At 33.0% G+C, this 15,537-nt stretch overlaps 1 protein-coding gene across 8 annotated transcripts in view; it reads right to left on the bottom strand.

Annotated features, from left to right (window-relative positions):
• Positions 1-15,537, bottom strand: part of Zwint (ZW10 interacting kinetochore protein) — a 54,924-nt gene that overhangs the window by 38,407 nt on the left and 980 nt on the right. Inside the window, exons 2-8 of one of the 8 annotated variants that reach the window (XM_046419927.2) lie at positions 15,282-15,372; positions 14,991-15,114; positions 14,652-14,818; positions 14,467-14,523; positions 14,169-14,311; positions 13,977-14,093; positions 8,608-13,686 (exon numbers count right to left, since the gene is read on the bottom strand). In XM_046419927.2, the coding sequence (XP_046275883.1) occupies positions 13,979-14,093; positions 14,169-14,311; positions 14,467-14,523; positions 14,652-14,818; positions 14,991-15,114; positions 15,282-15,372 (697 nt within the window). In that variant the 3' untranslated portion in view covers positions 8,608-13,686; positions 13,977-13,978. Of the gene's footprint in view, positions 1-8,607; positions 13,687-13,976; positions 14,094-14,168; positions 14,312-14,466; positions 14,524-14,651; positions 14,819-14,990; positions 15,115-15,281; positions 15,373-15,537 lie in introns of those variants that run through there. The other 7 variants (XM_046419928.2, XM_046419929.2, XM_046419930.2 and 4 more) reach the window with 7 other exon arrangements.

Below are 15,537 nucleotides of genomic sequence, written 5' to 3'. Positions count from 1 at the left end.
AAGACATTCAAATTGTAATAGAAGGAAAAATAATTTGTGTTCATAGATGGCATAGTTTTAGAAAGAAACTTAAAGATGCTACAGGAAAGAAAATCTTAGAAATAATATATGAATACAGCAAAATTGCAGGATACAAAATCAAACCAATCAGTTGCACTTCTATACACTGTTTGATTTGAAAAGGAAATTAAGAAAACAATTCTATTTATAATAGCATCAAAAATAATTAAATACTTTTAAAAAAACACAGAGGGGAAAATTCATTTGATTTTATTTGGCACTGCCTTCTTGGATATGACACCAAAAGCGAGGTGACATGAGAAACATATAGATATACTGATTTTCATCAAATTTTGAAAATTGGTGCATCAATGCCATGATCAACAGTAAATAGGTACATTGTAGAATGGGAAAAAAATATTTGTGATTATACATCTGTTAAGAAATTTATATCTGGAATATAGAGAGAGCTATTACAACTTTAAAACAAATCCAATTAAAAATGAGCAAAAAACTTTTTAATTGACATCTCTCCAAAGAAATCAATTTCATAGAAAGGCAAATACAAATCAAACTTACTTCTTACCTATCAAGCTTGATATTATCAAAATAACAGAAAATAACATATGTTGGTAAGGATGTGAATTAATTGGAACTCTCCTGCATTACAAATGGGAATGTAAAAAATGGTACTCATTATGAAAACAGTATGGTGACTTCTTCAAAAATTAAACACAGAATTACCAAATAATTCAACAATTCCATTCTAGATTCTGTGATCAAAAAAAGTGAAAGCAGGGACTCAGATATTTATATACTAATATGCACGAAATAGCATTGTTTACCATAGTAAAAAGGTAAAGCAACACAAGTGTCCATCAGATAAATGAATATTAAAAATGTGGTATATACATACAGGAATATTTTTCAGTTTAAAGGAAGGAAATTCTGATACATTCTACACTATGGATGAACCTTGTAGATGTTATACTAGGAGAAATAATCCAATCTCAAAAGAACAAATAGTATATGATCCCACTAATGAGGCACCTAAAGCAGTCAATACATAGACATTAGAATGGTGGATTTCAGAAAGGAATGGTATGCTATCGTTTAATGAATATGGGTGTTTGTGTAGAAGAAAAGATTCTAAGATTGATGTCGATAGCTATATAACAATATGAATACACTGTTACTGAATTGTACAGTTAAAGTGATTAAAATGGTATATTTTGTTATATATATCTTTCCACAATGAAAATACAGCATCTAGATATTTCAGGATGTCACACTGTGATTTGGAATAAACATCCCTGAATCATTTGGAAATTACCACGAAGGTTCATCTATCTGTCCCTGTTTTTTTTTTTTTTTTTTTTCAATTATGGATGCATCCTGACACAGCCTGATGTATTCAATCCTAGCCACCGGAATATAAGATTCAAGTGTATAAGAACAAATATCATACAATGCAAAGAAACAACTATCATGTTACAGACATTGCACCTGGTAGCAATAACAACAGGGGAAAGAAACTAAAACTGAAGTAGAAATATAAACAGTAATTTCTATAAAATGTGATGCATGCCAGCTGGATTCCATGCTCAGAGTACAAGAAAAGTACAAATGAACAAACCTTGACTTTTTACTCTGAAATATGCTCGACATAGCTGTGATAAATGCATTGCATTTTAATGATCTGTCAAGATATTAAAAAATATTTCATACTCAATATAAAAACTATAAGTTGCAATAATTCTATCCACAAAACAATTTCCAATTGATGGTAAACCTCTCTCATTGTTATTTAAAAAACTAATAAAATCATGGCAATGAGAAATTATATATCAGGAACAGAATCAATAAAGAAATTTCTTAGCTAAAGTTCTGGCATTTGTACTTCTAACAGGTATTGCGATGGCAAGTCATCTTGAGATATTCAGATTATACTAAAAAATCATACTGTTGGAAATCAACATTTACTTTAATTATTAACCCTACTATTAATATAAAGATGACATTTGAGATTTCATTTTATTTGACTAAAAATAAGAAAGCAGAAAGAGATATCATTCATAAAGCCTTCAAGAACAATGAGTTCAGGGTCAAAAATGAGGAAAACAATCTTGTGAACTTTGTGATCTTACAGTTCTCATGAATATGTGTTTGCATGTGTGTGCTTTCGTGAGAAAGAGTAGATATCATGGTAGTCTTTAAAAAAAAAAAAAAAGCTTTCCATTTAAGCATAAAATTTCCAACAGTAGGATCCGAAATAGTTAATTATGATATTTCTTAATATTTTCAAAGCAGATTTTAAGAACTATTTATGATGGTGGCTAACTCACCTTTTCAACAGTTCTTTAGGCTACAGTAAGATGACATATAAATAAAAGATAGTCATATAATGATGTGAAAAGCAAAAACTGGAGCACAAATACTGATATGAATGTACATAATTAAATGACCTAAAAGCAAAGAAAATGCAGCAATAGAAAAAGAAATTTCTAAAAAAAATCTAGAAAAATTATTTCAGACTGAGAAATAACATTTAGAATTTTCCCTGATTTCACTGCTTGAAATTGGATGTGTTATAAACCCACCAACAAAAATTTTGGTCTGGTCAGGGGTAAGAAAGAATTCATTAGTCACTCTAAAATTGTTGAGGATTTATTAACTTTGGATATCCTTCCAAACATGAGGCAAAAAGGATTCAAACTATTCAGTGTACCTAGGAACATGGGGATATTTTATGACTTATCATACATTTTAAGCTATAAGCATCTCAGCAATTGTTTCTTCAAGTCAGATATATCTTGGGGCTGAAGTCGAAAATAAAACTGGTTGAAGGAATAGTGGTGGAGCACTATGTGGAAGCATATTTACATCTTTGGTGTAAGAAATAAGAGAACTTAATGTAACTAGATTCTGTGCCTTTAACCAAAATTCCACTAAGCCTACAATTATTTATTTTACTGGTGATGAAGATCCTTCAAGAAGCAGTTTTTCAAATTCAACCAATATTTATTTCTCTTCATTCTTTTCAAGATGCACATCTGTCATTCCAGTCTTAAAAACTATTCTAGTGAGTTAGTTGAAAATGCTAAAGTCTTAATGGGAAATAGTGTAGTGCTCTTCACAAAATGGTCACTAAATCCACTGCATCAGAATCCCAAGACATTTGATAAGTTTTCAAAATCTAAACCTGGAATCTCCAATAGGAAGAAATCTCCACTTTAAAAATCACCAGCTACTGCACATTAAATTTTAAGATCTAAAGGCTTAGTCTTTTTAGATAACATGTTTTGATTACTATAGTGACTTTATAGAAAAAAAATATAAATTTATACTGTGGTAATCATGGCATATAAAGGAAACTTTGAACATAATGTCCTTGAATCTGAATATCACAGCAACTGATAAAATTTTATTTTCCTTAGAAAAAGCATCTGATCCTCAGTTATTCTGTAAATGCAAACAAAATTTAATTACTTAATGCCTGGGAGCACAAAAATGTTCAATACTTATGAGCTATTAATTTGTTCAAAAATTGTGAGCTGACAAAAATTGTTACTTTCACACTGAGAAGACAATGAAATAAGCAACAAATCAATATTAAGATAAACAGGTAAAAGCTTAATTTTCAAAAAGTATTTGCTTTTACTGCTTTCTCCAAACTTCTTAGGGAATCATTTGCCATAACTTTCCAACTAAGTGCCTTACAGTCAATCCACAATTCTCTCCCAGCTACACAACCACATACAGTATATCCTTGTTTTCACTCACATCACTATTTACTGTTGCTGGGAACACTGACATTCTCTCTTAAATTAGGGATTTTTCTCAGTTTAACTTTTTTAGAATATACTTTAATAATTCCCTGAAGAAACATAGTCTCTACCAAGGTTTATTTCAATACCTTTGTTTCTATTTTCTGAATCTACTCTATCTTATATGAATTTAAAGCCACTCCCTCAAATTTCCATATAATTTGTTGATTCTAAACTATTTCAATAGGTTTAACAAAGATTTTTTTATATGAAAAATATGTAACATATAGTAGTGGCTGAATGGGGTAGTGCAGTGAGATGAAGCAGTCTTTCACTTAATATCCTTAGAAAAGATGGACAGGATTGAGTAGTGATGTCTGCTATGGGAATGGGAGATGAGAATGGCCTTTTAATATGGAACAATTTAGATGAATGGGATCAAAGCCAATCAGAATTTGGCACAATATGATACTGCAACCTTTCATCTAAACTTAAATTACAAAACCCTGCCATAGGTATTCAAAGATGTTTGTGATCAAAGGACACATGAATTGTTTGATTATACCACAAGTGGTTAACTTGCTTCTCTCAGATCTTCATTGGACTAGTCCATGAATGCCAAGTGCATATTTGAAGGGCCATTTCATGAAAGGAAATATGATGCTCAAAGAGTCTCTGATAACCTCCAAAGGATTATTCTCATGTCTGCTATATTTAGGATAATATAGGTTAAATAATTAGAAAAAATTAGCAAGTTCAGCTTTCACTTTATTCTCCAAGGTATGGGTTGTTTAACAAAACAATCATTAAAGTAACCAGTGCCCAACATCATATGAGAAATATCAAGAGCTTCCTATTAAATAGCACAAGAAAGATAAAATCAGTGAGGTATTTGGCCAATCCAAGAGGGATAAATATGTAACATAAAATGGCTCAAAGGGTTAAAGAAATTTCAAATGAAGAATATATTATTTCTGTGAAGACAGTGATGCCTAGAGAAAAAAATCAAATGTTTAATTTTCTGATCATCTATATATTATGAATCACATATATAAATTCATAAACTAACTATATAGGAAATATTATAGAGACTTCAATGTGCCTGAAGAAAGCAAGTACATGTTCTCCTTGCAAACTTATAATACTCTTATTATTAAACTAAGACACATATCCAATAAGCAAACATTTCTTTAATTCTAAGACAGCATTAAATACAAATACTGTTCCTGATAACAAAATTTTAAAATGAATGAGGCTGTCACTTAGCCTTTTTATAAACAAACAGGAAATGCAGGTAAAAATATAGCAAACTGTTGATAGCAATCAGTACTGCAACAAAGTTAGATGAGATTCCTGTAGCTTCCAGGTGTCTTCATGATTGAAATAAATGACTCCTTAAGATATAAAGCAAAACAAATTAAGAGTAGATGCCTAACTTCACCATACAATATATGTGTAAATGCACACGTATATTTGACACCTAGATACGTAGCTAGATAAAACCAAAAAACATCAAACAGTTCAATAAGTTAAATTTAAAAACTAGTCTCACACTTTTAAACGAAAAAACTATTTCATGGAAAACTTATTTATCGCCTGTATTTCTCTTAAATGACATCCTACTTATTGAGAATTAAGCTTCCAGGGATATATAAATGTAATGAAAAAGGCCAAGTAATTTAATTAGATATAAAACTTACACTTTCAGGTATATGAATCTCTATGGCTTTAGTTTTTCTCCTACACAAAAGATAAATATATAATGATTATTAGAATGATCTTAATATTTACTATCACTTTCTGTTATAACATTTTTTATCAATTTTTCAGATCACCACTACCATACCACCATCACACTAAGAGTTAAATTTAGTTAGTTAGTTTCTATAAACTCCTGAGGTGAGAAGAGTGATAACAGTGGAAGGGGCAAAAGAGAAAATTGTTTGATTTCAACCAAACTTTTTATAAATCAAATTAAGTTTTTTACTACTTACTATTATTAAATTTAGAAGAGCCCAGTGCTAGTGCCAAGGATGATATAAGTACCTAATATACAGTTCCTCTTGCCTTTAAATTCCAGGCATCTATAAATATTGTTGCACATAATTGTTATTATGATAGTAATAGGGTGTTGTTGACAAACCACTCATTTTGCCAATTAATGTAAAATATATCACTATTTTTTATTAATATAAGCATTTTATATTAAAAGTGATTTTTTCATTCTTGTTTTCAATAGTTTGTTCCTAAAACCCTGATAAGTTAAATATTATTCAGGCATAATGATTTTTCATTGCAGAAATGCTTTCCAATGTTCTCTGAAAGTCATGAGCCCTTGGTGACTATTAACAAAAAGTGGTAAACTGTAGGATAGATGATTCATTATTTTCCAGTAAGTTTGCTCTTGTTTTGATTGGTAACTGTCACCATTTAGGGATAAGAATGCCAATGAATTCCTTTAGTGTTTATTTCTGTGGGTGTAATATGCAGTAGTTCATAATTACAATGATTGCATTTTACCTATTTTTATGGAACATTCCAAGAGTTCCATCCTGGTGCCACACCACCATTGCTTTAATAAGACACATAATTGCTTAAATGGATTTCAGCTCTTTAGTTGTCACTTATAGCAAGTTCCAATAATACACAGTAAGGAAGAATTTGTACTACCTTCTAAAGATGCTTTCTGCTGAGAACTCAGGATGTGCTCACAAATGGCATGATTTCCCTGGTAGTTTTATTTCAATGTATTGAAGTGCACTTGGAGATTTTTTTTTTTTTTTTTCCCCAAAGAAAGAAAGAAAACATCAATAGTTTTCCATGGCTTCCGGGTGAAGGCATTGACTCTCAATAGCTATCAGGGTAAAGGTAAAAAGCCCTTGTGAACTCAGCACTTTTGTATCTTCTGTAACAAGCTCTGCTTTGGCTACTTGTACTCTTGATTGCAGGAGTCTCTCATTTCCTATACTTCACCCAGGATGCTTCTTTTGCCTAGTAAACATGATCATCTTTGCTGCTGACAATTCTCTTAGTCTTTAGAAATAGCAAAATATTTTTTTTACAAATAGCCTTTCACATTTTATTTTCCTTAATTTCTCCACTTAGAAAGGGCAGGGCTACTGTCTTTTTATTTATTTATAATTCTTAGGTCTTATGTTTAGCATATAGCTGACATTCAATAAATATTTGATGAACTCTGTCTCTGGATAATTGCATATATTTAAAATGACATTCAAATGGCAGCTTTTGGGAAAGCCTTCCATTAGTATTATCCAACAAATGTTTAGTAAACAATTTTCAAGTATGAAGGAACTAGTATACACTCATTTGTGGATGCAATGATACGTATGTTCCTGTACTGAGGATTTACAAAGCAAATGTTTGATGACAGGATCTATATATGATAAAATAAAAAGTCATTAATACATATCAAGCAGTCACTATTTTCATTAGGTCATTATTGTTATATCTAATATATGGAGGGGTTCACTAGGTAAATAACCATGGAATATAATATGCTCCAATTCAGTCCATAGTACTTCTTTCCTTCCTTTTCCTGATGTTCCTTCTATTTTCAATAGTGCACGTTGAGATATATATATATATAAAGGTGACATTCATTGTGGCATATTCATACATGTATATAGGAAAGTTTGGTTGGATTCATTCCACTTTTCTCCATGTTCCTAACAATCCCCTTCCTCTACTCCACTGGTCCTTCTTCTATTTTCTTGGAATCCCCACTCAGCCTTTTTCTTTCCCCATCTTATTTCCATTCTCCCTACCAGTTTTTTTTTTTTTTTTTTTTTGTGTGTGTGTGTGTGTGTCTAGATACATACCACAAACATGTACATGTATTACGTATTTTTTGGTTGAATTTCTATACTGAAATTTCTATACTGAATTTACTATTTCTTTCCTTTTCCTCCTTTTTCCTCATGTTGAAAATGATATACTGGAAGAAAGGCACTGTAATCAATACTAACAGAGTTTTCAAGCTAGAAACAGTAAATTTTACCTCAGCAAACGATTATCTTCATTTGAGTAACCAAATGAACAAATCAGAAATAATGCCATATTTCAGTAAACAGATATTTCAAATTAGTCCTTCATTTCTGACTATCTGGGAAGGGCAACCCAGGCCTTACATATATGGAGACATGGAAAGTATATTTTCCCTCAAACATATACATAAAGCATAAATTGTTTAATGATTAGTTATAATATACTGAATTTCAATATAATTACTTTAAAAAAAAACAAAAACATTTTGTGATGCTGGGAATGGAACCCAGGGCATCACACATGCCAGGCAAGTGCTTTACCTCTGAGCTATAGCCCTAGCACCAACATAACTATTTTTTAACTAATTCAAGTCCCCCTGGCAATTTAATATTTAGAAATGCATATTAAATAAGCATCTGAAAATCTAATGTTTATATACTGTAGAGTGTCTTGAAGATTATTATTATTTTTTAAATGCTTTTTTTTTTTAAATGTGGTGCTGAGGATCGAACCCAGTGACTCACACATGTGAGGCAAGTGTTCTACTGCTTAGTCACAGCACCAGCCATTGAAGATTATTTTTAAAACTTTGTTAAAAGATTTGTTTAACTTAACAACATAAGCTGAAAAATTTATACTGCTTAAAAACAATAGTTTAAAAAGTCCTCAACACAAATATAAAATATGTTAATTCTAGAACCAGGTCATTCAAGGTTTCAAGAGCAAGGTATTTCAGTGAAGCACATTAATTAATGGGTTACAAATCCAAACACTAAGTTTCTCAGTGCCTGATAATTCTAAGTATCAAAGGGTTATTTAAAGACTGGACTACAAATAATAATAAAGTGAATTTATTTAATTTCACACTCAGTATTAATTTTTTTGCATAAAAAAGGCATAAAGAGGTTCAAAATGGAGACAAATATTTTACAAGTTGTGTCGATTCTATAACATAGGATTAAGATGTATCAACCTCAGAAATACTCTAAAATGGGAGAAAATTAATGTGTGAATAATTTTCAAACTTAACAGAAATTTCTCAGATATTATGACTGATAATTCCATATACTTCATAGATATTTGTTTTAATCCTCTTTGGAAGAATATGCTCATGAAAATGATAAAATACACAGACCATTTTCACATAAATATGAACTCATGACAAAGGGGGAAAAAGGCATTTGTTTTTAGGGGACGGACAACACATTCACTGATTGCCATTTCCATAAAACACAAAATTTTAGTAATGTAAAAAAGAGAAGCAGAAAACAGCCTTTTTTATTAGATTATAAACAGGGTAAAATATTAGAAGTGTCTTGATTTTATAAATTTTTAAGTTGTAAAGATAGAAGGAGAGGGATTACCTTTGCCAGAAATATCCAGAATATCAAGAATATTTACCTGACAAAAATCACACAAATAAAGAATATTTAATAAACTGTTCCATTTCTTGCACCAGGCCCAGGCAGGCCTACAGAACAGTTTATTGACATGTGACATCACCTGGAATTTTTAAAAAATGTTTATTATCCTTTTTTTTTTTTTTAATTTTTTATTGTTGGCTGTTCAAAACATTACATAGTTCTTGATATATCATATTTCACAATTTGATTCAAGTGGGTATTATCCTTTTAATATTAAAAAAAAAAAACTTAGAAAATAGTACCTTGAAAAAGTTTTATCTTTTTTGTACGGTTCCTTTGGAAATTAATACTCCTGACTGGTGGGATGGACAAGGACAGTATGAAAATGATGTGTTAAGAGAATTTTTAATATTTAGACCTCTGTCAGAAAAAAGGAATAGTTTGGAAAAGGTGGATGGAACAGAAGTTGAAATGTGTAAGTAAAATGCCTTTTCTGGTGTAACTTCTGTGAAACGTCGTACAAATTCTTTTTTTCTTTTTTTTTTTTTTAAAGAGAGAGAGAGAGAATTTTTTAATACTTATTTTTTAGTTTTTGGTGGACACAACATCTTTATTTTATTTTTACGTGGTGCTGAGGACTGAACCCAGTGCCCCGCGCATGCCAGGCAAGCGCGTGGTTACTGCTTGAGCCACATCCCCAGCCCCATACAAATTCTTTAAGTCAGACTTAAAACCTCATGTATGTGTTATGTTCCTTTTTCATTTTTTTAAAACTATTTATATTTTCAACAAATATTTGTGTATCTTTCCTCTTCAAGCACTACGATTACATATGCACATACAAAATGCATACATAGGTGTGTGTGTGTGTATATATATATATATATAACTAGTAAATATATAATAAATGAGTTATAGGTTTCATCATTTGATACAAATGATATAAAAATTAATAGTAAAAATCACAAAAATTGGTGGATGAAAAATGATAAATAATTCTCTCAAATTCATTTAGAAACTAAACAGTATTCTAAAGACATTTGAAAAGTAAAAGCAATGTAAGAAACTTCCTTGAGTTAACACTAAAATTACAATCTATTTAGTAATAATGTACAGATCATGTATTAAAATATGAGATACTCTCAGCATGGTACTCAAATAAAAATGGGCATGCTAAAATGTATTTATCAGAAGAAAGGGGCATTTATCAAATATTATTTCTATTATTTTTTAATTATACAAATATTGAAAAAGAAAGCATAAGAAAACAAAAGACAATAGGAAAATAATAAAAGAACACACTAAAAGCAGTATTAAAGCCATTTTGTGCTTTTTAAATGAAGTAGTAAAAAAGGCAAAAGTCCTCAACAGAAATAAAAAGTGGGAAAACATACAGATATAAAGAACAATAAAACTACATATTTTATAATTTTTCTAAATGTTTCTAAATAGTATCCATGAGTGGACAGAAGTGAACAAAATTCCTCCTGTTTTATATGAGAGTTCAATATATACTTATAAAGTTTAGAAAACAATGAACAGTTCATTGTAAGACTACAACATACAAATACAAAAAAATATGTGATATTGGCCCACAAAATTCTAAATTATAAACTCTTCCACCAAGTAGAACAAAGTGTTTACATATATTCGGTCTAAGGTAATAAAATGCTGGCTCGAAATATGATCCTTGAGCCACAACCAAAAATATAACCCCCACCCCTGCTCAAAAAGAGACTCAGGTCTAACTTCTTGAAATAAAAAACAAAAAAAGAAATTAAAACTTAAGTTAATGATTCAACAATTAATCTAGATTAACTACAGGCAATTAACATAACGAATTTAAGGAAACTAGAATGCAACCTAGAGAAAAAGAATAATGATAAATACAAAAGACAGTTAATATGAAGAAAAAATAAAGAAAATCTCATTGAGGTCTTAGAGGAAAGTAATATGAAAGGGTGATAAGAGCACATTTTAAAGCCAATCTGAAAATACATTTTATTTCTTAAAAGACTGACAATTGCAGACTTAGAAAGTCCAGTTAATGCCAAAAAGGGAAAAAAGAAAAAGCACACCCCAAACTATTCATAAACACAATACTATACTCTTAGTACAACTTCAGTAAAGCACCAAAAATAGAGGAGTTGTTTAAGTAGCCATGGATAAAACAAAATATCACAGAATGTTAAAACTGATAGCTGATTTGTCATCAGCAAAAATGAAAGTCAGATCAACATGGGAACATATATTTCATGTTAAGTGAAAGTGCCTGACTCCAATCATTTTTTATATAATGAAAGTATTTTCAAGAATTAGGGTGAAATCACTTATTTTTAGGTACTGGGAATTGAATTTAGGGACATTCTACCACTGAGCTACACTCTCAACCCTTTTCATTTTTTAGTTTGAGACAGTATTCCATTAAGTTGCCAAGACTGGTCTTGAACTTAACAGTCATGCCTCTTCAGCCTCCCACAATGCTGGGATTACAGGAGTGTGCCACCACTAGAAGCGAAAATATTTTCATATTAAAAACTAAAGTGTTGTATAGGCTACAAACACTAAAGGAAAATCTCCACAAGGTGATATTATTTCATATGAAAAGTTCAAAAATGCAAAAATAAAATAGGCAAGAATGGTAAATAAATGAATAAATTAAGCAGTGACTAAATAAAACAAGTCTAATTTGTGAAAACAGGCTACAAGTAATACACTAGGCAAAAACAGTAGTTAATAATGGGATGATCCGTCAATGGTAATGGCCTTCTAGACTCCATTTATCGGTGAAGAAGATCAATATTCTTTACACTTAAGATTTTGTTAAGTATGAAAACTAAACTAGTGGAGAAAAGCTTCTAAATAAGAAGAATAAGAGTAAGAACAATAGGATACAAAAAAAAAAACAAGATATAAATAAGAGCACATGAAAAAATGACACAAATATAAAATCGAAAAGACAAATATTATAGAACCTTATTTTTTTTTATAAAATAGTCTTTTAAATGCTGCATGAAATGGTAAATTTAAGGATGAAGAAAGATTGAAACAAAAATGTTCTACTTGAAAAGTAGGAAAAGATATGACAGACAAAGAATAACCAAAAGAGAATCAGCAAAGTTATATTGATATTAAAAGTATTTAATTTCAAGTCTAAAACCGCTGGCTTAAAGATTAGAGAGCAATGGCACAATAAAGGTAAAGTTCTGGCACAATAAAGGTTCAGTTCTGAAGAAAGATATAAATGTCAACATTTATGTACCTTAACAAAGCAGCTGTAAATCACAATAAGCAAACTTAACTACTAAAAGAAATAAACAAAGCCACTATCATAGCTGGAGACTTGAACATACCTCTCAGAGAAGATAATACTCAGACCACAAAAATCTAAGTATATAGAAAATTATAACCAAACACACACATACACAAACATAATCTAACAAAGAGAAAATACTACATACAATTCTAAGAGAAACATTCTTTTCTCATATCAGACATTAAAAAAATAAAATAAAAATTGAGGCTTCTGTTTTAAAATTTAATTATGCAGGTAACATTCTCTAGCCAAATTAGAATTTATGAAGATTATCTTCCCACAAAGATATAGCAGAAAACTTCAAAATTATTATTCAAAGAAATTCAGGAAGAAGAAAAAAAGAGAAAATTAAAAATGGCATGAATTGGATGATTGTGAAAACTTAGAGGAAGAAATTATAATTTTAAGTGTTTATTTGGGAAAACAAATATTGAGAGTTGTTATCTGATAAAAATGAGAATTTACAAAAGTAGAATTCTCCACCCAAAGTTACAAGCAAGGAAATGATCCAGAAACCACAAGTTAATGAAACATAACATTCAATGCTGGACTATAAAAACCAATCTTTCAACGTAATAAAATGAACAAGCATCTGAAGAGTAACCAAGGAAAGTATTAGATAACACACAAAGGGGTATCAGGAATGTAACATTAGGCCATTCTTAAAGGTTAAATGAGCTCATCACTGTAGCTCCTCCAGTTCACATCATGGGTCCTTAGCACAACACAGGAACTCAACAAACATTTGGGTTAATGAAAAACAATATCTTCCTCCATTTATCCACCTGTGTAAATAGTCTCCTTGAATTAAGCTCAGCATATTTGCTTCATGTGGATTTCGGCAAAAAACTCAAGGCCCTGGCCATTTACACCATCTGTTTCACACCTGTCCCAACACCTATCATGTTATTAGCCTTTGAAAATCTGTAGTTCTTTCTACCAGCTTGTGAAGATGAACAAACAGGTAACTGAGATAGCCAGGACTTTTAATTGACAGACTTCAGAGGCTGACCCACCTAGGTCACAGTCAGAAATCAGGCTGTATTCAAGCATTCATAATCCAATCTGCTGGGGAAGATGGAGAGAGGGTTAGACCAGATGGGTCTGGCATAGGGATGATGAACCAAGCTTCACCATAACATCTCTTTCCTTCTTCCCACTTCCAATCCCATCAATGGGTAGCAGAGCTCAAATGCAGTAAAAGGCACACCAGGGGTTCACCTTCCTTCCATACCTGCAGTTCAGGGACACCAAAGACTGAGATGAGCTGTTGACCTGTTCTAGGGTCTTGCCCAGACTGCTGTCAGCCAGGCAGACAGAGCAAGTTCATGTCTACAGCAGATAGAGGGCTATTGGCCTTGGAGAAGTATGGTATGGAAAGTGAGTAATGTCAAGTTCCCAGCTCCTCTACTGCCTTCCCATTTGTTCCAATTCTCATTCACTTTGGAGGACATACCAATCTCTCCCATGATGTCCCCAGTGTTTACCCTCTGTCCAGGGGTTGGGACAACTGCTGGGGCTTACCCTTAAGCAGTTACATGTGGAAGGGTAGCTCCTGTAGTAGCTCTGCTCTCAGCCTCTGCCTCAGGGACCAGCTGCTTACCCTGCAGGGTATACAGGAGCTGAAGGAAGGTCTGGTGCCTGGAAGGAAGTATGTGTAAGGGGAGAGAATCTCAGCTGGATTATATCGATTTTCAGCCAATGTTCCCATCTCACCTCTGCAGTTTATCCTGTTCCCATTCTGCCTGCTTTTTCAAGGTTCCAAGTTCCTGATGTAGCTGCTCAAGCTTCTGCTGAATTCCCTTCTGACGTTCCTTCAGCCCTGCAGAGACTTCTGCCAGACTCTGCAGATGTTTCTCCTATTGGGAATAAGGGTGTAGACAAAGCTCATCCAATGTGGAAGTCTTGGTGCCATCTCTCCAATCCCACCAGCCTAGAACTAGTTCACTGATGGAAACAGAGACCTAGTCATTTCCAATTAGAAATAGGAACCTAGAGAAAAGGAAGGACTCACCTGTTGTAGTTTCCGCTGCTTCTGGGCGGCTTTGAATTTCTCCATTACTGCTTGCTTCTGCAGATAAGCGAGAGAGATGCAAAGAAAATACTTTTTTCAGATAGGGTTTTTGGAGATAGCAATCAGGTTTAGTTTACTCATTCTTTTCCTCTTCATCTCTTCCTTCCCTTCCCTCCCTCAAGCACCTTGGCTTGGAGCTGCTCAAAGGCCTCCTGGAGCTGAACACGCTTCCTTTGGACCTCCTCCATCTGGGGCAGGGCCTGGGTCAGGGTGCTTTTTATGGCCTCTACATGCTCTTGATAGGTAGCCTTCAGCTCTTTCCATTGTTCTTTGGCTTCAGTTGCCTTCTGTCCTGAGATGAGCCACCAAGAATGAAGGTATGAGTGAAGCTGGCCTGCAGCCTCCCTCCCTGAAATAGTGGGCCTCAGTCTTCTCTATAGTCAGTTAGCTGACCTAATCCACTTCCTCTCTCCTTGCCCCTCAGACCAGCCCCTACCCAAATCCCAAATCCCTTGACTACTCACGGCTCACGTCTTCAGAAGCCAAGGGGCCCAGGTCCTGGGCAATGTCCTCCTGAGCCAGGAAATTCTGTAGGAAGTATACTACCTGAAGTTGGCTGCAGAGCAGCTTGTCTTTCTTTCGGGAATTCTGTTCAGAAGAAGGGTAGAGGCAGGGAACAGTCATACCTACTTGCAACATAGGCCAACAAAACTGCCTTCCACTTCAGTCTTCATCAATGCTGCCCAGCATCTCAAGAGAAAGCTCTAGAATCAGACCCTGCCTTCTGAAAAGTTGGCTCCCATCAGTGTACATACGCTCAAAAACTCAGCCAGGATCCGAGCTGGCAGCTCCATCTCTTCCTGTAAGCCTACAGGTTCCCCAATGTCTGCCACTTCAGCCAGGACCCTGAAGGCAAGGAAGCAAGGAAATGAGTGTTTGCAGTTTTCTGGGCTGCCAGCTCTACAGTTCACATAAATAGGTAGAGGATCTATCAATGCTGAGTCTCACCCTGACCAACATCTACACAAAGGCCTGAAGAATCTATAGCCTAAGACCACTCCTGGGGTGTGT

The sequence above is a fragment of the Marmota monax genome, unplaced genomic scaffold, assembly GCF_021218885.2.
Source record: "Marmota monax isolate L192 unplaced genomic scaffold, Marmota_monax_Labrador192_F-V1.1 WCK01_AAM20220418_F8-fsc00019, whole genome shotgun sequence".
NCBI lineage: Eukaryota > Metazoa > Chordata > Mammalia > Rodentia > Sciuridae > Marmota > Marmota monax.
The sequence above is the reverse complement of the archived record's forward strand: the minus strand, read 5'-3'. Positions and strand labels throughout refer to the sequence as shown.